Raw genomic sequence first — 22,154 nt, 5'->3', positions numbered from 1 at the left:
CTTATAACTATACTATTCTTTATAATTGTGAAGTGAAAGAACTTAAATTATTTTTGCGTCGGCTGACAACCGACCAGAGCCCCATTGGAGTTTTATAAAAAATTCTCCCCAAGCGGCTGAAATTCTGCCTCTTAGTCTACAAATTTGCTCTCCCACGGTCAGGCAGTCACTCTTTCAGCTAGTCTCTCACTCGTTCTGGCAGTCAGTCATTCCATAGCCCTTGCTCTAAGCATACCGATAATACATCCCGATAAATTTCTGAAAGAGAATAGGACCCACTTTAATTATTTATAATTGATCCCAATTATAAACGGGCAGGCCAAACTCCACACGATCCTCTACCTGGGATTCCCAAGCTTTTAATCGGTGTGTCCAGAATAGAGGTGGCAAACAAGCCGAAACCCGAGGATTAACCCGTGTCCGGCCCGTGAAAACCCATAACCAGCTCGGCTGGGTTATAAACAAGCCGGGTTAGGGTTAGAGAAATAGTGGCTTGTGAGAAAACGGGTTAACCCGTGCCCGACCCGTAAACCCGCGGGTAATCCTGTTAACCCGTGTATAATAATAATTAATAAACTACATTTAATTTTCGCTGTTGGATTATCTAGGGTTAATCCTATCCCTACGTTTAAGGTATAAAACGCTAAACCTAAAACTGAATGAAGAGACATCATTCTCTTTCTTCTCTCTTTTTTTTCTTCTACGCCTTCTCTTCTTTTGCGTTCTTCGGCTGGTGGAGAATTAGAGATGATAGTGGTGAGATTGGGGCAGAGAGTTGAGGTAAAATGTTCAGTTGGTGTTAATAATGGTGTTATTAAAGTTAATTAAGTAAAAATAAGATGAAGAAGTCGTGAATTGAAAGGGGATCCATGGTGTTTTGGGATTGAGATTCAAGTCAATTGCTTCAATTCTCTCAACAACAACGATTAAATTTGGGGGTTTTGTTTGAAATGGTGTTTTAGTTTGAATTTAATGGAATAGAGATTTGCTGGCAAAGGTATTGATTTGTTTAAATTGAATAGAGATTTGCTTAATTGAATCAATTTTACAAATTGGGTTTTTGTTGAAATTTGATTTGCTTAATTGATTTAGATTTTGTGATATTTATAGATTTGCTTGGAGATTTGGACTTGAACTATGGGTGTATTGGCGATGCGGGCAAATTAACTAGGATGAAACATAAACTGTTGTTTCAAGCTTGATAGGGTCTAAGGTTAACAGAGTATGCAGTGGTGAATGACGGAGTGGTTTGCTGCTACCATTGAGGTTTCAGTCTCGAGTTTGAATGGAGCTCTAGTATGTGATGTTAGCTGCTGTAATCGATGAAGTTTGTTGCGATGCTGCTGAGTTTTTGCTGGCGATGATGGCTGCATTTTGAGCTCGTGGTTGAACTGTGATTATGATGCTCTATGAGAAGAAAAAGGTGATGTTGTTAGATGATGGGATTGAAGTTGAAGAAAGTGTTGTTGTGGTCGTGAAGGCTCTGGTGATAGAAATGCTATTCGGATTTTAATTCCTTTGTTCCTCAATAGCTTCGAGGTTTTAATACCTCGGTTATGTCTGTCTTTTGGTATTTGATTCTGGGTTTGTTTTAGTTTTTTTGATATTTTTGTTTAATCACCTGATCTGATTATGAAGATTTCCGAGAAAGAGAGAAGAACAATGGAGAAACTGAAGTTCTATGGCTCTTAATCAAAGAACTAGGAGAATTGAGATTTTAGTGCTTGATAATTTTTGTCTTCTGATGAAGATGATGGCTGGCTATTGACATCAGGATCACAAATTAACTTAATTAAATTTTAATTTTATTTTTAATTGATCAAGTCGGGCTAACACATAAGCCCGCAAGTTTTACCCGCTACGGGCGCTGGTTGAAGAAATAACTACCCTTGAAGAATAATAACCCGCAAATTTTGGCCCCTATAACCCGTACCCGTGTAACCCGTAATAAGCCAGCCCCGGCCCACCCGTTTGCAGCTCTGGTCCATAATCACCCCTAGTGATCATTGTGTGACCCTGCACGAATAATCTACCACTTTTCATTCAAAGTCGTGTTAGAGACTAATCGATCAGATCGGATTGGCTTAGAAATCAAATGAGCAAGTACAAAAACATAAGGTAATAAATAAATGGTATTAAAGGAATCTCTTAATGGTAACTTTCTTTTTTGAAACGAATAATAACTAGCCGTTGGGTGTGTGAAGATTCACAACGTTCAAATTCTTTGAATCCCTCCCTTTAAATCACTCCTCCTATTCACCAGTTTTACACCTCTAAATCTCATTTCGCCCTCTCTATCTGTCTCTCTCTCTTCCTCTAGGGTTTCTCGGAGATCTTTCCCAGTCTGGTTCTTCAAAAACCCCTATTCTCTAGATCTCGGTAAAAAAGATGACTACTGCTACCATCAACCATCATCAGTATTCTGAAACTCAAGATAATACACCTTCTGCAATGGCGGCTCCTACAACTACTGTTACGGCTGCTTCTTCTAAACAACCTGTTTCTTTAACCAAGACGGTCGATACACAATCTGTTCTCAAAAGGTATAAATTTCTCATCCAAACTAGGGATTCTATTTCTATCGTTTTCAGTAAGTTCCTTCGATTTTTGTTTTTGTGAATTAGGGTTTTAAAATTTATTTTGGATTCCACAATCGGATCCTACTGAAATTAGGGTTTTCAAAAATTTGGATTTTTCAATTGCATCTGCTAGAGAATTAAAACAATTTAGGTATTCTAAAATTTTGGGGATTCTTCAATTGATCTCTCCGGTGAATCCATCCAGTATGGGGTTTTATGTTTCCGATTACTTGTTTGGTTTGTTCTTTTTCCAACTAGGTTTATACCCGAGTAGCCTTTCATGTGTTGATTCGTGGCGATGGGGGGTGGTTGTGAGTGTTGGTGGTCGAAGCAGACCCAATTGTCACCCACCCCTTACCACTACGAAAACCAGCCGCGCACCACCACCACCATTGAGATTTTGGGTTTTGAATGAATCTTATATCTTATCTTATTGTTGTTGGATGAGTGAGGGATTAATTCAATTATTGTATAATAATGCTGATTGTCTAATATAATCATATTGCTGATTTCTTGAAAACAGGTTGCAATCTGAACTGATGTCTTTAATGGTAAGATCAGTCTTCTTTTTACTCATTTCTCTTCATAAGTCTTGCGATTAACAATATTGTAAAGCTCATCCGTTTATTTTTTGACATATCAGATGAGTGGAGCTCCAGGGATATCTGCTTTCCCGGAGGAAGACAACATATTCATTTGGAAAGGAACAATTTGTGGAAGCAAGGACACTGCATTCGAAGGGACCGAATACAAACTCTCTCTTCAATTCCCTGTTGATTACCCATTCAAATCTCCCAAAGTGAAATTCGAAACAATGTGTTTTCATCCTAATGTGGATATGTGTGGGAACATTTGTTTGGACATATTACAGGTACATTATTACCATGTGCTGCACAAACAACTTGTCATTCTTTTACTGTTTGAATAATGTTAACATGAGTATAATGTTGCTACTAGGGCATGTACTTCAGATGGTTGAGTTATATCTTTGAGTTTGATGAAATTAGATCAGAATTTGATGATTGTTTTTGGTTTTAGGATAAATGGTCATCTGCATATGATGTGAGAACAATACTGCTATCTATCCAAAGTCTGCTTGGAGGTGACTACTACTTATATATTTAAGTTTCTGTTTACTCCTATCTTAAGATCTACGTTATATGTATATTAATCTAGGTTGAACTTTGGTTTTTGCAGAACCAAACACAAGTTCACCTCTCAACACTCAAGCAGCAGCACTTTGGACAAATCAAGAAGGTAATTAGACATTTAGACTAGCAAACAAACCTAATATTCTTTTTGGGTTCTTGTTTAAAATTCATTCAAGTTTCTGTTGAAGGTCCTTTCTGTTGAAGGTCCATTGTGTTGGTACTAACTTGGTTATTGATCTCGGGGCAAATATGCAGAATACAGGAAGATGGTGCTGAAGACATACAAACCACCTTCTGGTTAGCTTTCATATGGAGGGATTGTGCAGAATATAGGAAGATGGTGCTGAAGACATAAAAATCACCTGCTAATTAGCTTTTCATGTGGAGGGATTGTGCGCAGAATATATGGTGCTGAAGACATATACCACCTGCTACTTAGCTTTTCATATGGAGGGATCTTTTAGCAGTTTGGATTATGCTGCATTGCCCTTTTTGTTTCTTCTCTCAAACATTCCATTTTCATTTTTCCCTGTGTGTAAGAGTGTACTGAGTTCACATTTATAAAAGAAATTCAGTTTATTTTACTGATCAGCAATTGGGTAATACTATGTTGTGCACTCTCTTTTCTTTTCTTCTAACTTCTGGTTTCCTCTATATACACTAATACTCTATCTATTCAGAAGAAAAGCCCGTGAACTGGAACCATAATGTGTTTATTTTAAGCTATATCACATGATTTCCCCACCAATTCTTCTTTTTTATCCTTTTATATTCCTTGCTTCTAGTGGTTTTGATCCTAGTTGCTTTCTTCCTGCTTTGATCATTGTTATCTCTATGGCTGCAGGCTGCAGCAAAATTACACCTACGCTAGGCCACACTTCTTTGTCAAGGTGTTCTTAATACTTGTTTATTTTCCAGAAGCTTCATTAGGATGGGGAGGGGGTATAACCAACAGTGTGCTTTCTGTACAAACTCAGTACAAATACAAGTGTACAGCCAACAGTTGCTTTCTGTACAAACTTAGTACAAATACAAGTGTTCTTTCAGTGAAAACGGAGAAAAACGACCGAGATTTCCGTAATTTTCTGCAGTTTTGATAGAGGAACTATCCGCCTTTGGACGGCCAACTGGTGTAGAAGACAGCTTGAATCTCCTAAGCTTTTGACAAGGGAAATCCTGAACTTAGTTTTGATTTGTATAACTATAGATTGTTGCATCATTTCAATTACAACTCTATTGTAGCGCAAGAATCATGATCATAAATGTTCTCCCGATTGCCTCCGGTCAAACCACCTAGTTAAAGTTCGAATATTCTAGCTCTCAATCAGTGGAGAACTTGCACTGTGTTTCCAAGTTATAGAAGCTACTAAGAATAAGAGGTTTAGGACTATTTATGCAACTACTTGACCACAATTTTCTTTTGTGTACATGAGCAGATATTAAAAAAATTTCCACTGCAAACATTTGTCTTTTAATCCTTCCCTGTGACTGAACGTTGAATTATCCTAGCAGCCATAGTAATTTCTGGGATCCAGTGTATCATCTTCTCAGCATTTAGTCTTTGAATCATCATCATCTCGACAAAGACCTGTCATTCTTTTCACAAGTGAATAATGCACTCGACGCACATGTGCAGGACTCTAAGATGCTTCTGAACATATTCCTGCCGCATAAGCTTTCTTAAAGATTTAAAAGCCATGAGACTAAAACAACTCCTTTCAGCGCATCAAATTTGGAACCCATGGATCATTTTCAATCGAAATGGATGCTTTTTAATCCTTTTATAAGCAAGCATTAACAGTATACCACAGTAGTTGAATCAAATTCCGAAATTAGTAGAAGTTTCACAGAAATCCGCCAATAACGAAATCAATTGAACGCATACAATTTTACACTAGATACCGAGGGCAAAAGCAGAAAAAACCCAGTTCAACTCTGATCTTTTCTTCTTTTATTATTACCATCATTCTTTGAATTACAATTTAAATTATAAAAAAATAAATAAACAAAAGCAATGAACTCAAATCTCACATAGTCTTTCAAGGGTTCATTTACTCTAACACTACCAAAACTTTCATTACACAACAATGAAGAAATGAGGCTGTACACATGAAGAAACTGAAGTTCCAAGGAAACAAGTATTGAATGATATCTGTATTTCTTTTTCTTTTTTTTGGAAGTTGAATTTGAGACTATCTCATTGTACAAAGGGATTGAATGAATGATGGTGATATGATCTCACAACACTTCGGCAGCACGAGAACCAAGCTGAATAAATGAAAAACAAGCGGAAGTAAAATGCGAGTATGGGTTCTGGAGGTTCGGGCATGGTTCGGGGAAGACGGATTGAGAATATCCAAAAACATATGAACAATCCCAATATGTGGAAGAAGAATGATTGGTATTCATAGATAAAGAGAGATTGGAAAAACAGATGGGAGTAAAGGGAGATTCTTGAATTCCATCTAGGATTCCAGCGACAGTAATGTTTGTGCCGACAATGTTGGTCAATGTAATGAGACCTACGTATGGTAGAGCTTTAGGATCAAAACTATCATCAGGATGCGACCCATACTGACCTGTAGCTTCAACTGCATTGTGAATGTTTGCCATCTCCACGTCCGATATGAGTATGTTTTTCATGTAACCCCCTCTTCCTTTGGTAGTTTTGAATTTGATCCCGGTATATGAGTCATGAATCTGAAGGTTCTCTGCACGTATGTTAGAGATGCCACCTGACATTTCACTCCCGAATGCAAGACCAGAGCCTAGAGATGCTTCGAGGTGAACATCCCTGATCTGGACATTTGTGGTGGGTCTACCATATACAATGCCGTATTGATCCCAACCACTCTTGAGCGCAATGGCATCATAACCAACACTAATGGTGCAGTTCTCAATGCATACACTATCAGAAGAATCTGAAAACAAAAGTTAGAGTGTGTCATGTAAGATTTCAGACAAAAGTAAAGCTTTGCATAAAATAATCTAATAGAAACCAAAAAATTTCCTCCTAATACCCAATCAGAATTCAAAACCGAGAGCGTAATAACAAATCAAACAATGATATTAAAAGTCAAACCTGGGACGATGCCATACGTATACGGAGAATCAGATGGAGCGTGGATTGTAATGTTATGAATTCGTACATTACTTCATTTTAGACAAACAGACAGATACTTAGATGTCAAATTCTTTTTCCACTCAAAATAAATTTAAAATGGTTCAGTAGCCAGCAGAAAATTAAACTTATTACCTGCAATAGACAGGATGGATGCTCCAAGCAGGAGAGTTTAAGAAGGTTAAGTTCGAGACTAAAATATCATTGGAGTTGACTAGCTCCACAAGGTGAGGCCGGCTGTAATTCAAGTACTGTGAATTATACCATTCCCACCAAACAGAACCTTGGCCATCAATTGTTCCGTTATCACCTGTGGAGTTAATGGTTGCAAGCATTTTATGTGAGACAGGCGAGCTAAGATAAGCTATTACACAGAAAAACGGAGGTTGAAAAGAAAAACAAAGAACATACATTACCATTAAATCATGAAAAACTAGAAATTAAGAGACATGTTATTACTTGCCTGTTATAATCACATCCGTTAAATTGTATCCCGTTATCAAGCTGGTATATTTACCGCCTGGAAGTTCAACTCCTCGACCATATGAGGGCAATGGCTCAACAATACCCCAATGCAACAGGTCCTGCAGGAACAAGGTTATTAACTGAATATAAGCAACAGATGTGCTTGCTCATAGTGATATGAAACTTAGAGACCAGCTTAACCAGAAACAAAGTCATCAGAAGAGATGGCTAACCATTTAATTGTGTGGCATACTTGGAATTAATTATAGAGGAACATAGTTTGTTTTATTGTCAATCCCATACCCACATATTAGGGGAATCACTGTTTTAGTGTGTACCCTTGAGGTTGAGAAAATTACCCGTGCAAGAAAAACATCACAAAAATTACTGTGGAGTAGCCAAGTATTGCCACTATGAATGGAATCTTATAACGTCACATGGTACTACTCATTCGATGAATGGTGGAAAACAAATAAAAGCAAAAGGGAGAACTTGTGAACTAGAATAAGATAAAGACCTGAGTTCCAAGGATGAAGGCACCTCTTTCCAAGAAGAGTGTTAGGTGGCTAGTAAGATTGAAGCTTCCGGTGAGCCATCTCCCAGATGGTACATAAAGTTGAGCACCACCCTTATCAGCAAACGACTTGGCATAAAAGATGGCATTTTGAAAAGCAATAGTATTCAGTGTTTTTCCATCCCCAACTGCTCCAAACTCCAAGATAGACACACTGTGAGGTCTTGGCACTAAAGCCGTACTCAGCTTGCAGTGCCCGTCATCCCGTTCTCCATTAATCCCAATAATGTTACCAAGTGCTAGAAGCAATAGAAATTTCACCTATAGTTCAAGAGAAAAAGTAAGTATAAGACAACCACAAGATTGAATTCTAAGCAAACAAAAAACTATAATTACACATTAAGAAATGACTCAATTGAATCAATCTAGACATAAAAGAATACACACTCATAAATAGCAAATTCACAAACACTCATTCTTGGAATCTACCAAACACACATAAAAACCGAAGCTTCGGAATTTATGGGAATCATGATTAAACAATCAGAAATGACAATTGAGATATAAAAATTGAATCTCTTTTATAAAATGAAATAAAACAACGTACTTACTAGCCTTGTTGTCACGATAGTATTTATTGATCTTCTTCTTCTCATCATCTTTTCAGCTAGTAATTTCAACAAACAACTGAAACTAAAATCAATATAAACATCAAATTGAATTCAGAAAAAAATAATAATCAATCAAATGATATGAATGAAATGATTAATAACGCAATTAACATCCATTACCAGTAATACTAATTTCTGCTTCTTCTACTTTTTTTCTCTGTGTAATTTATCAAGTGATTAAGAAGAACATTTCCACACCTCTCTCTCAAAATCTGGAGAGAGAGAAGGTGAAGAGTTTTTAGAGCTGAAAACATGTATAGTTTTGTAGATCTACTCCGACTCAACATTCTCTATTTTTCCACCCCATTTTTTATTTTAAATGACAATAATATCCTTGTAACATACTAAAAGCCCACCTATCTAAAGAAAGTGGTTAATTTTGTTTCCATGAGAGATAATGTGTTTTGATCATAAGTAAGGGTGCACACGGTACGGTTCGGCTCGGTTCTTGCCGAGGCCGAGTACCTGTACTCCCAGAGGTCGGTACTGAATTTTTGGACCGGTACCGTGTACCTCGGTTCCGGTATCATTCGGTTTCGGTCCGGGACCGGTACGGGATCGGTACCAATCGGTACCTTTTCAGCGAAAAAACTGACTGCTTTTTCTTTTACCTGTTTTTTACCTGTTTTTTCTATATAACAAATTTTCATTCAAAGCAGCAACTAATAAGTAGCAATATTACTAACAAACCAAACAAACAATGTCTTGAAAATATGGAAAAAAAAGTAACAGTAGCCACAGACACACACACTAAGTCTTGAAAATGAGAAAATCTGAAAAAAGAACAACTAGTAGTGCAGCTAGTGCTGCAGTAGTCTTGAATCTTGATCTTCTAATCCATGTCAGCAGCACTTGTGGTGTCATCAGTGTTGATAGGACCAAGTAACGCTGCAAAAAAAAATAATAGCAGTTAGTAACTATTAGACTATATCTATTACTGCCAAACACAAGTAATAATGTAATATGTTACCTTCTTCAACTTCAACATCATCATCTGGTATGTAATCAGATAGAAGATCAAGTTGTATTGGCTTCCTTAGCCAGCTTTGTGCGCAAAGCAATGCCTCAACTGTCCTTGTAGATAAAGAGCTTCTACAAGGACTTAAGACTCGCTTCCCTGTGCTAAAAGCAGACTCAGAGGCAAAAGAAGACACAGGAATGGCTAATATGTCCTTAGCCATATGTCCAAGTATCTTATACTTTGTACTGTTGGTCTTCCACCAACCCAATAAGTCAAACTCCTCATCATCATCTTCTCCTTCACCTTCTTCATACTCGTCAATGAAATATTTATCCAACTCTGTTTTTCCCTCATCATCATTTGGGATTTTCTTGAACCTCTTACTCTTTGACATCAACTCTTTCATACGACTTGGCCCTGCCACTGGTTTACTTACCACTGCTTTGGCTTGTCCCTGGATAGAACTACTTGACTCCTCCTCATGAACTGAATAGGCATCCTTATATTCTTCAAATAGAATCTTAAAATCCAACTTAACAAGATTCATAACAGATTCAACCTTAGAAGAATTTTTCCCATACAAGAGCTCAAGAGCAAATTGTAGTCCTTTTTCTTTCTCTCTAGGATCCAACAACATGGCAAAAAAGGTTGTAGGGTTCATCTTTGCATAATCACCCCAATATTTGTTATACTTCTTAAACATTTTTCCAGCCATAGTAGCAATAAAATGATCTTCATCTACATTATCTCTAAACTCAACTAGTTGCTCATATATGATAACTAATTTCCATAAGAAAGTGTTTGTTGTTACCTTAGTTGAGGCTGAAAATGTAACAGTGGCATCAAAGAATACTTTCAAACATTTGACAAGGCCTCTGGAAAAGATCCAGTCCTCTTCACATGGAGCAGGTTTCCTCACTACTACCTTCTTCTTCTTCTTTTGTGTCTTCTTTTTCTTCCCTGTCACCTCAACTTCTTCTTGTTCTTCTTCACTAAATTCTTCTTCTTCTTCACCAACATTAACATCAATATCAAAATCATTAGCATCAGGTGGATCTTTCTTACTCTGTTTTGGGTAATAAAACAACTGTCGATATTCCTTGTCATACCTTTCTAACCTAATAAATGCTTTTTCTAAGACTTCTGCAGCCTGTAGCATCAAGAATGTGTTGTTCCACCTAGTCTTAACATCTAATATCAATGTTACCTTAGACTCTATTCCAACTAATTTTGCACAACGCTTAAGCTTAGCCAACCTAGATGTAGAACCTTTTATATACTTGACAACTGACCTGATTCTTGCAATTGATTTGTTGTAGACCCTCACAACATCTTTTACCACAATTGCAAGTACATGAGCTGCACACCTTACCTGAAAAGGTGAATTCAAACAAGTATTAGATATTTTAACAAAACTAATAAACATAATCCTAAGTTAGAAAGTAAAAAAAATAACAAGTCATATTCAAATACATATACTTACATGCAAGTACTTAGCTCTCTCTTCTGCCCTTGTATTTGAAACAATACTAATCTTCAAATAATCCATTGCTACCTTGTTGGCACTCACATTATCCAAAGTGACAGTAAACACATCTTTAAGCTCCCAATCTGACAAACACTTCTCTAACATCTCACCAATGTCAATTCCTCTGTGACCACTAACCTCACAAAACATAATAATTCTCTTTTGATACTTCCACTGCTGATCAATAAAGTGAACTGTTACACAGATGTAGTTGAAATTGTTTGGTGAAGTCCATGTGTCTGTTGTCAAACTAACCCTCTGCTTGGTTGACTTGAAGTAATTTTTCAACTTTTCTTTCTCTAATACATACATGTCTAATAAACATCTATAAATAGTTATTCTACTTGGCACAACAAATTTAGGCTCTAAGACATGCATCATTCTCCTAAAACCTTCACCCTCAACTGCTCTAAATGACATCTCATCAATTATAATAAATTCAACAACTGCCCTTTTACATTTCTCTTGACTGAAAATAGTAGAGACTAACTGACCTTCATCCTCACCCAGTTGTGCAGGATTTAATGTCAGAGTTTGTTGTCCTTTTGGCTTTGGCTTGTTAGGATTCTGCTTGCATCTGTTGAAGTGCTTCCACATTCCACTTGCACCATTCTTTCCAGTATGAGCCTTTATCACCTTCTTGCAGTAATTGCATCCAGCATCTTGAACATTCAACCTCTTGAAATGATTCCAAATGTTAGAAGTTATCTTACCACCCATTTGAGTAGAAGTAGCTTCTACATCTACTGTTGCTGTCTCTGGTTGTGCTGCTTCATTTGTTAGTTGGATTGAGGATCCAACAATTGTATCTGTGGTAGTGGTAGGTGTAGCAGTTGTAGGTGTAGGGGTATCTGTTCCATGAGCTTGGCTTGATTCATCCATGCCAGCTTATCACTGAGAAAACAAATTTAAGTGCTGAAAAAATAAATAAGAACTCAACTGAAAAATTAAATAAGAAACTTGATCCATCCATATTCCATACTAATAAAATGAAGAAGAAATAATAACTTCATAACTGGACATTGTTCAAGGAGCATTGAGCTCTGTTATAAAAAATAAGAACTGGACATTGTTCTAAGCATAACTGCATAAGTTCTAAGCATAATTTCATTAAGCATAACTGCATAAGTTACAAATTCTAAGCATTATTTATGTGAGCTCTGTTATGATTAGGATTGTTGGGGCATCTTTTAAAGTGCTTCCACAAGGTAGAAGTTCCATTTCTGAACATGTTATCCCTATAAGTCCTTCCACAATAGTTGCAAGTGGCTTCTTCAACATTTCTCCGAGTGAAATGGCGCCATATTTCCATCACTGACAAGAGAAAAGACTTTTAATGATAACAAAAAGATACAGCAAAAATTACTCAAAACTGAGTATGCAGCATAGCAATTCAAGGAGCATTGAGATAAAATTTAGACACATTTGATTCATCGAACAACTTATGAAGTAAAGGGCATAGCCCATAATTACTATCACACACACATTACACAAGCAAGCTGCTAGATTAAGTAGGAAGCACTATATATGCATCTTAATGTGAAAGAATGAAAGTTGTGTAACTTTTTACACAAACAAATATGAGAAACATTTCAACCATCATAAAATTAAAAACTCAAAACATCATAAAATTAAAAACTGAAAACAACAAAATTGGTTAGCTCCAAAGATCTAAAAGAAGTTAAAAGAACACTCAAACAGTATTAATTAAAAAAATTATAAAAAGCCTAAAGAAATACAAAGTACCTTAATGGGTTTCCTTCAGCTTCTTCCTTGAATCCTTTCCCTTCGTCTTCTCCCTGATGTGATTGATAACTTACCCTGTGAAACTGAAACCCTAAATTAAATTAATCAAAAGTCCTAGGATCATCCAGAACTCGACTTCATATAGAAATCCATAGTCCTAGGATTAAAATTGGAGAAGAAAAAAGCAAAAAAGTAAAAAACTTACACAAATCAAATCATTGAAATCACTGACTTTTTCTCCTTCTTCTTCTGGATCGAGAGGTGTTGTTCGGTGTTCCATGTTCACTGATTAATGGAGTTCACTTTCAGACTTCAGAGAATCAGAGACTCAAGAACTCAGTTCTCTCTATATATCAGTCTCTCAGAGGGAAGAGTCGAACTCGAAGACGGAAAAGAAAAACGAAAATGAGAAAGAGAGAAACCCTATCGTTAAGGTACTATATATACCCCCCCTTAATCTAACGGCTATATTTGTTCAGTACCCCTAAATCTAATGGCTACGGATGGTCGGTTCTTTCGGTCCGGACGGTACGGGACTTATACAAGACCGTGTACCTGTACCTCATCAGCCTCGGTTCCTATTTTCTGGACCGGTACCTGTACCCCATTCCTCGGTTCGGGACAAATATCGGCTCGGTTTCGCCGGTTCCTCGGTCCAGCTCGGTTCCTGCGCACCCTTAATCATAAGAGTGAATTTAGTTGTTTTTTTTTACCAAAGGAATTTAGTTGTTAATTGAGCGAAACAGATTTTTTCGTATCATTTTATCTACGGAGCATTTTATTATATTTTGATTTTTTTTCTTTTTCTTTTTAGCGGTTTTAAAAATGATAGGTAAAAGATTTACACAACTCTGTACATCTTAGGCATGGAAGTCTTCCGGAAAATAACTATACGTTACCAGTATGGATTTATTTATATTTATTTTATGTTTATAAAAATATCTTTTTAGAGGAATATCAGATGTAAGTTTATAAAGAAAATGTTTTTTATAGTGTGGTAGTGTGACTAAAACTTTAGGATTAAAATTTTAAATTATGAAACCCATTTATCGATGCATTCACAGCCTAAATATAAAATCTTAATAAAAAATACGGAAAATGTGTCATTTGTCTAAATATTTTTAAAACATGGTTCAAATGGACGAGTAGAAATTAGTATGTATGAAATAGACACCAAAAAAATAGCAAGAATGAAACTGGATTCATCCTGGCTTAAACTTAAAAAAGAGCGAGGATGAAACTGGATGCATCCTGATGTAAATTAAAAATAAGAAAAAGTGTTTCAAAATGGGTAGGATGAAACTGTTTACATCTTGGCTATTTTTACATTTTTGTCCATTTAAACAGTATCAAATTTTACATGTCTTTTTCACCCAGAAATTATTGATTTTGGTCTTTTTAACCAATTTTGTGTAAAAAATATCATGAAATGAAAAGCTATACAAAAAAGAAGAGATACAAAATCCCCTTCCGGAAGTAACAATGGTACTTTCAAAGAAGAAGAATACACACTGGGATATGCTTTCATTCTTTTCTCCATAGGCCAAGAATCGTTCGTGCACCTAGCAGCAGGTTGGGACAAAGCAACTTTGCCGGTTTTGCTTCTACTTAAGGCGGGTAATTGGCTATTGGAGAATATTTTATCTAGCGTGACCATAGTTACAAATTGCAAACAACTAGCAGATATAATAAATAATAAAAGTGAGGAAATTCCATGGAAAGCAGAAAACACAACTGAAAAAGTAAAATATGTTATTCAAAATCTTCCACGGGCTTAAATACAATACATCAGCAGGAAACACAATTCATCAGCGGACTCAATAGCTAAAGAAATAAGGATTCAAAAGCTCCACTATACGTCGACTCATTTAAATCAGAAAGTCCAAAAATCTAGTATCATATATGTGATAATTTCAACAAGCCAGAAATTACATACCTATTATACTATATTGCTTGATTAATATTATACTAACTTTTCTATTAAAAAAAAGTAACTATGGTAGGAGAAAAACACTAGCTAGAACGGAAATATTCCCATTTTTTAAGTGAATTCTTATTCTTGCTTGCTCTAGCTTACAAGATAGAACCACTCCAGCACACACCCATATAAAGGGTATTTTTGTCTATAAAATGACATTTTCTCTGTGCAAGAATAGTGAACTTCAGATATTAATAGAGGTGTGGAAACATCATTTTTAGAGAGAGAGTGAGCACATGTGGGTGACAGGAGGACTAATGAGTGGGACCCACATCCAATCATATCTTTCTAAAAAAATACTTTGCCAGCCTGGCTTCACTCAAACTCAGTCACTTGACAGAGCACCAAACAACACAAGTCACCACCAACAACAACAAAAGACATAAACACAACTGGATTTGCCGCCATTTGTGTTGAAATGTCAGTAGTGTCCCTGACATAATCATATGGATATGTACGTATTTATCATTGGCGGTGGCTGACTCTAATGCTTATCAGATCGACATAAGGCAGATATCCAAAGTAAAATTTTGAATCCATATTAGACTATTAGTTATCCGGTGGATATCGGACAAAAACAGGAAGGGCTTTTTCCCCCTAATATATACTCCCTTCCTCCCAAATTAAGAACGCGCAATTGGGGATATCAAAACTAATTGAGAATATGAATTACTTTCCCCAACCAAAGATGTCTGCTAAGGAGTATTTTCTGGGATGAAAATACTAAAACACCCTTAGATTAATTAAAAAACATTATGAAAAGACTGTTATACCCTTTCTACTAAAACTTGAGATCTAAAAACCAAATCATTTATCCCCATTCTCAAATCAGTTCCGGCACACTAGGGTTAGGGTTCTGGAAAAAAAAAACTTCATCTTCTTCATCGTTCTTCATCGACGATTAATCGTTGATTCAAAAATTTCTACGTCGATTAACCTATCCGAATCATAACCATGCCTCCACTAAATAAACCAAATGCCCAATCGAAGTCAAAATCGATTGCTCAACAAAAACAACAAAAGAGGCTTGCTTTGATTGCTCAAGAACAAGAACACGAAGAACAAGAGTTATCTGACGATCAACTACTCAGAAATATGGCTTATGTGAGAAGGTAAGTCACTTAAAACTGTTTAATTAGTGGTTCAATCGATTTGTAGCTATGGGTTTAGGTCAAAATCGCGAAACCCTAACTGAAACAGTTGAGTTTCAGTATTTCCGGCATTCAATTTAGTATGAATACCACGCCGGAAATAAGTACCGGCATTCGATCTAGGATGAAGACCACACCGGTAGTGTCTCCCGGCATTAAATTTAGGTTGAAGACCACGCCAGAACTTAGTTTCAGCATTCTACTTAGGATGAAGACCACTTTGGAACCCAGTACCCGCATTGATTTGAACTTTTACGAATACGCCGGTAGTGAGCTTCTAATAAACAGAAAACCCTAGTATTTTGTTATTTGTACCGGCATACATTTTAGGTTAGATTCCATGTCGGGGCTGGAGTTTTGGTATCCAGGAACTTCAGAAATATTACCGGCATTTTCGACATTTTTTTGTCAATGCCGGTATTAGGTCCCAACATGAGTTTTTATTTTATGTACCTGCCGGTACTGGTATTTTGTTATCCAGGAATTTCCTCAAGTGTACCGGCATCCTCGAAAATTATTTTTCAATCCCGGTATTGGTTCCCGCCATGTTTGATACTTTTTTTCGGTACGCCGGTAGTGATGATTTTATGCCGTAATGTGGTGTATCTATGCCGGTATTAAAAAAGAAAGTTAGTTGTCTTTTATTTATTTCGTGCTTCTTTTGAAATAGATCTAAATCAAAGGAAGCTAAATCAAAGGAGGCTCACAAAGAAAAAGTTAAAGATGTTGTCACTAAGAAAAGAAGGAAGGATGGTCTTGATACTCCTCAGTCTCTGCCTCCTCGAGGGAACAACAAAAAGCGTTTGGGTGCTGATACAAGAGGGGAAATTTGGGAAAATGGTCGTGATCGTAGTAAAATCGTAATTTGTGAATCTACCAGAGTTGTTGAGGAGGAAGATGAGCAAGATGAAGAGGAAAGTGAGGAGGGAGATAATGAGATTGATCCAACTCAATTAGCAAACCAAATCCAAGGAGTAGTGGAACAAGGTGGTCCAAGTCAACAACCCACACAAGGCAAGGGGAAAGGCAAAGGCAAAGTAAAAGTTAAAGGTTCGCACCTTCCTCATGTTGATGACATGATACCCGACCTTGATCGTGGTAGAATTTGGGGCGCATCTTCTTATGATCCGTGGTATCTATTTGGCTACAAGGACTCGTGGGATCGTACTATATATCAGAACTATGTAAGAATTTCTATCTCGTGCATATGTATTGTTTTGTATTTATGCAAAATCTCTTAATCGTATTATCTCCTAATTGTAGGATCATACGAAGGTTGTGCATGTCTGCCGAAACCAAGCCGCGGCTCATTGGGATTTGTCTAAGGAGCATGAAGAGGTCCAAGCAATAGTAAAGGATTTTGGTCTATATCCTTTGGTTGAAAATTATGTGAAGCCAGATATTGTCACAGTCAATTGCTTCGTCGAAAGGTATCATGGTGAAACTGATACCATGCATTTCCCGTTTGGAGAGATGACCTTGATCCCTGATGACGCTTAGAACATTCTAGGCTTGGATGTTATCGGCAAATCAATTGCAGAACGAGATAATCATTCTTTTGAGATAGAATGGACGAAGTTGCACGAGCTTACTAACAAGTTGTTTGGTCGGGACTACAAAACTTCTGTGGAAAGCTTCTATGTATCTAAGGTTAGTAGGACAAAGACCATCAAGCTGACCCTGCTTAAGGAGAAGTTTGAAAAGACAAAGGAAAGAAGTTTGAAGGATGGATGGGACCCCGCACAGATTCGTTATACAACCGTTGCGTACCTGTTATTCATCTTGGACACTAGGGTATTCCTTGACACTATTAGCAACAGGGTTAGTGCAAACTACCTTCAGTACTTGGATCCGTTGGAAGAGGTCATTACCTATTCATGGGGGACCGTAGCAATGGCACATTTGATGACGGAGATGAGAAGGGCCTCTAAGGCGATTGCAAACCAATTTGTTGGGAATTTCACTCTACTCCATGTATTTTTGTTTTTAAACTTATGTTCTTATTTATATTGTTCACATGTACCTTATCATGAATTTAGAAACAAAATTTACTGATTTTTATATGTATTATTTCACATTTGTATAGGTGTGGGCTTATGAACATTTCCCAACATTGTTCAAGGACAACCACTTCTTGAAGTTTATTCCCGTTGATGACCCCGAGGAGCCTAGAGCCAAGATATACGAGTTCAACAGCCATCTGAAGCCCGATAATAATCATTGACTGACAGAAATGAGATTGGCTCTGGACGCGATGACTACCAAAAATGTTGTGTTCGACCCTTACAGGGAGGCTAGAGAGAACCGCCAATACAAGAGGTTTTATAACGTTGCATTTTACCAAGGGCTTTTGTTCCACCCAAAGGGATACGTTATGGCTGATCCTCGACGTGTGATGCGACAACTTGGATACAAGCAATTACCTAGATGCATGACAGCCTCTCATGAAAGGTACATTCTTGATTTTTCTCAGTGCATGACAAGTTCCACAAAGTTGAGGGTAGAGTATGATCCAACTCCAGAACCAACACATTGGAGGGATTGGGAACCACGTCGTTTGGTAGATGCTACTAATTGGAAGCTTGTGAACAACGATGATGAAGACGACCCAACCTACATTGATGATTACTTGGAATGGTCACATCCTTTTGTCGTGCGCCCGGAAGACGTCGAAGTTCCACCCCAGAAAAACCCTCCCGCTCCAACTCATATAGAGGCACCACCTACGATGACCCAACTTAATAAGACCGTTGGATTTCTAGTAAGTATTGTTAATTGCTTACTCGTTTAATGTACACATAATCTTATATTAGCATATATATACTAATTATGTGTTGTATGTATGAAACTAGCGGCGTCTTCTTGGCAAGTTGAAGAAGATGTTAGGTTGCAAGTACGAGGAAGAAGAGGTGCTATCCCTTGAAGAAATGAAGGAAGTCGTGGAAAATCTTGATAAAATTGAAGACCCGAGTGAAAGAGCTTTGTTTGGGGAAACAAGGAAGGCATCCGTTTCCAAGAAGCAAAAGACCAAGTGATAAACTCTATAGTTGTGTTTCGTTATTTGGATGGTGGTTGTTATGTTTTGAACAATTTCTAACTTGTTTTTGGTTGAAATCTTTAGTTGTTTGGTTTACTTTTGGTTTATGATACTTTGATGAAGAACATTTAAGCACGATTCAGTGGTTTGGTTTATGTTGAACATGTTTAGATTTCTAGTAAAATGTTGTCTCTGTAAGTTTTCTTTACACGAGAAGTGTCGGCATTCAAATGTTTAAGTTCCAAGACACCGATATTGGTTTCGTCATTAAAATCAATTTAAATTCTATGCCGCCATTTGTACCGGCATGGAAAATTTTCTCTAAATCCATGTCGTGCACAGTGGATGAAAATCACGAAGTTTCTGTGTATATTATGTGTAGTGTCGGCATTAAAGAAATTATTGAATCTACGCCGTAATTCTGATTTTCTTACTCTTCCATAGTTTTGCATAATTCCGGCATTGGATTTTGATAAATATACTATGCCGGTATTGTTTATAAATAGGTTACGAATGCTATATTTATTTCATTCCTACATAATCTATTACATTAGATTTCAAACTTTAAATTAAAACATACTAAAACATGGTAATGGAGCACTTTTGATTTAAGATGATCTCCTATTTAGTAAGCCATCCCTTTTCAACAATTGCGGAACCTTTGAGCCTTTCGCGAATATCTTCGAAGACATCGTCTGGAATCTCGGTGTCAAGGACCATCTTCATTAGTTCATCTTCTCTTTCAACATATTCCTTTCCCTTCATATAACACCCATCACACCCATCAATAGGCTTGCATTGTCCGTTGTGGTTTTCTCTTGATTCTGCTAGTTCAACAGCTTTGTCAAACCATTGAAACTCATCGCACTTTGGGTAATTCAAACACCTTAGAAACATTCTTCCATTTTCAGCATCATCAGTTTTTGCAATCCAAAACCGGCGTGTCCCATCACAGCTTCTACACTTTGAATAAATAAAAGGACAGTCCATGGCTAGATGAGAAGGTGACTTGCAAATTTGACACCTGCAATGATGATTCTGTAAGAGAAGATTATATTAGTTATGCGTCATACTAGTGAAGATTTTGACTGTCCATATATTGTTAGTAATATTCAATCTACTTACTTTGCAAATAGAGCTTGATGATGAATCTCCCATCGCTTGTGAAGCTTTAACCGTGCTTGATTGATCTATTTTTTGGTGCTTTCATTCTTGAGAGAAGGATTTTTGTTATTTGGTGGGTGCTTTGTGTAGATTTTTCCAAAGGATTGAGGGGTATTATATATAAATGAATCACCATCGGTCTTATTTTTCAAAAAAATAGCCGTTATTTTTTTTTGAAATTCACAAATACCATAGTCGCAATTATATATTCAATGCCGGTACAACGTACCGGCGCTGAACCATGTTGTTCAATTATGCCGGTAATAGTTGCATATTTCTTTGTGAAGAAATTCACTTGTACCGGCATGAACATCTAACGGTAAACTATACCGGGACTGGGTGTCGGCATCCTATTTAGTGTCAAAATTCTGTGTGCAATAAACCACGTTCCGGCTTTGAAATTATATACATTACAGTGCCGGCAATCACTACGGGCATGGTCGAACATCTTCCGTACACTGCCGGAATGGAACATTCAATGCATAACGACTATTTTTTTAAACCATAAACCAGTAAAGACCATTTCCGGCCATCCTCTTTCTAGCGTATCGGCATGGTGTCATCCCTTTACTAGCCTCCTTCTCAAAGATTCCTAATTGTTCGGTCACGACATGATAGCCACAATTTCCATCTCCATCGACATCATCTGTATATACAATATACTCGCGAATAACCTCGGGAAGTTGCAGTACATAGGTCTCTATTTTGGTATGGTAATGTCTATAAGTCTTACTTGTTTGGGAATCCTTAAACATCTTCATGTTACCAACTTTTAGCTTAAGTATATCCAATCCATCCTCTGCAATCTCTACATTTCCAACGTCTTCAGTATGTGATGGGAGTCCGTACTTCCTTGGCCTACCCCTTCGCTTTTTACAAGAGACTACATCACCATCGTGTTGTTGATGACTAGGCATTGGTCGTTTACCTTTGCTATCACTTATCTTTGGTGTGGCTTCGGAATTTTCAGCCTGATGTACTTGACTTAATGTGGGTTCTTTATTCGGTATTTCATTTTTGATATGCAAAGCCGCCCCTTCAATTATGGGTGTGACTTCAGAATGCTCCCCTTATTCAATCATTGTTGGTACCTTCCTAGGCCTACCCCTTTTCTTTGTAACCTCGACTCTATGCGTGGCATCCGCTTCCTCGACTTGTTGTTCTTGTTCCATCGATGCGGGTACCTTCGTTGGCCTACCTATTTTCTTTGGAACCGGAACTTCATCGGTTTGTGGTGTGGATACGGAATTCCCCGTTTGTTGTTGACTTGATTGCGGTTCCTTCCTCGGCCTACCCATTTTCTTTGGAACCGGCGCTTCCACGAACCTTGCTTCTGAAAGTTCACATCCAGTTGGGTCTTGTTTCTTACTTGCCTCGTCTTCAAATTCGCGTTGACTCATTGCTTTCAATTATTTCCTTTGTTTTCTCCTAGTCGTTTTAGTTTGTGGTCTACCGGGCGGATCTCTCTTTCTTGGCTCTTCACTTTGTGTTATCCATGGGCGTGTAATTAGACTTAGTTGGCTCAACAATACTTGTCGGCTAGCCGAGTTTCCACGTGAGTAAGCTTCATAGAATTCCTTGGCCTCCTTTGTATCCCATGGTGATTTTCCGGGAGCTTCCGAAGGGGGAGGGTCGAAAGATAGTTGCTTCCAAAACGGATAAATAACCTCAATAGGTATAACTTCTTCATACTTCACAAGCATATGACGACACGGAAGCCCCAATGAAGACATGTCGGGACAAATACACACATCACATGGTTTGCCGTAGTTTATCTCTTTTTCCATTTCTCTAATCATATGTTTTATTGCCCAATGCGAGACGTTGAATTTTATTACTTAGAGAAAATTACCATATCGAAAATGTGATGTCATCCTTTCCATTGAGCTTTTCTCAAGGGCCTTCTTGATCCTGTCGATATCAGCCTTAAAGTATTTCCCCATTGCCTCGGTGACCGTAACCACGTTTCCTTGGCCGGACTGGATGAGATCTTTAAATCTCCTATGAGCGGACTCCGCTATACTAGTTGCTTCATTCCCATAGTGTCTATACCGATTTGTCCACGCACGCACAAATTTTTCCTTTAAC

The 22,154-nt window shown here is 37.4% G+C and overlaps 2 protein-coding genes across 3 annotated transcripts; one reads left to right on the top strand and one right to left on the bottom strand.

The window, feature by feature from the left end:
- Positions 1–2,261: 2,261 nt before the first annotated feature.
- On the top strand, positions 2,262–4,321 carry LOC113318764 (ubiquitin-conjugating enzyme E2 20-like). The gene is made up of 6 exons (XM_026567005.1): positions 2,262–2,543; positions 3,103–3,130; positions 3,223–3,450; positions 3,618–3,681; positions 3,777–3,836; positions 3,986–4,321. The coding sequence occupies exons 1-6, from the start codon at positions 2,389–2,391 to the stop codon at positions 4,030–4,032; spliced, it is 582 nt and encodes a 193-aa protein (XP_026422790.1). The 5' UTR covers positions 2,262–2,388; the 3' UTR covers positions 4,033–4,321.
- A 1,313-nt stretch (positions 4,322–5,634) lies between these two features.
- Positions 5,635–8,761, bottom strand: LOC113318438 (probable polygalacturonase). 2 transcript variants are annotated; one of them, XM_026566607.1, is made up of 7 exons: positions 8,622–8,761; positions 8,442–8,523; positions 7,834–8,151; positions 7,315–7,435; positions 6,987–7,161; positions 6,813–6,883; positions 5,635–6,651 (listed from the first exon to the last, which is right to left on the bottom strand). In XM_026566607.1, the coding sequence occupies exons 2-7, from the start codon at positions 8,487–8,489 to the stop codon at positions 5,969–5,971; spliced, it is 1,416 nt and encodes a 471-aa protein (XP_026422392.1). In that variant the 5' UTR covers positions 8,490–8,523; positions 8,622–8,761; the 3' UTR covers positions 5,635–5,968. The 2 variants fall into 2 exon arrangements, with proteins under 2 accessions (XP_026422392.1, XP_026422393.1); XM_026566608.1 differs by having other exon boundaries at positions 8,442–8,517.
- Positions 8,762–22,154: the final 13,393 nt, after the last annotated feature.

Source organism: Papaver somniferum, chromosome 10 (genome assembly GCF_003573695.1).
Source record: "Papaver somniferum cultivar HN1 chromosome 10, ASM357369v1, whole genome shotgun sequence".
In the NCBI taxonomy this organism is placed as follows: domain Eukaryota; kingdom Viridiplantae; phylum Streptophyta; class Magnoliopsida; order Ranunculales; family Papaveraceae; genus Papaver; species Papaver somniferum.
Note: the sequence above shows the minus strand (reverse complement) of the source record. Positions and strands in the feature narration are given on the sequence as shown.

What these genes read in the sequence shown, in the direction of transcription:
- LOC113318764 (XM_026567005.1), top strand. Translation starts at nt 2,389, where the DNA reads ATGACTACTGCTACCATCAACCATCATCAGTATTCTGAAACTCAAGAT. An exon ending in ACACAATCTGTTCTCAAAAG is followed by an intron (nt 2,544 to 3,102) that starts GTATAAATTTCT and finishes TCTTGAAAACAG; the next exon opens with GTTGCAATCTGAACTGATGT. An exon ending in CTGAACTGATGTCTTTAATG is followed by an intron (nt 3,131 to 3,222) that starts GTAAGATCAGTC and finishes TTGACATATCAG; the next exon opens with ATGAGTGGAGCTCCAGGGAT.
- LOC113318438 (XM_026566607.1), bottom strand. Translation starts at nt 8,489, where the DNA reads ATGATGAGAAGAAGAAGATCAATAAATACTATCGTGACAACAAGGCTA. An exon ending in CCTTCATCCTTGGAACTCAG is followed by an intron (nt 7,436 to 7,833) that starts GTCTTTATCTTA and finishes TTGTTCCTGCAG; the next exon opens with GACCTGTTGCATTGGGGTAT. An exon ending in TACGTATGGCATCGTCCCAG is followed by an intron (nt 6,652 to 6,812) that starts GTTTGACTTTTA and finishes TTTTGTTTTCAG; the next exon opens with ATTCTTCTGATAGTGTATGC.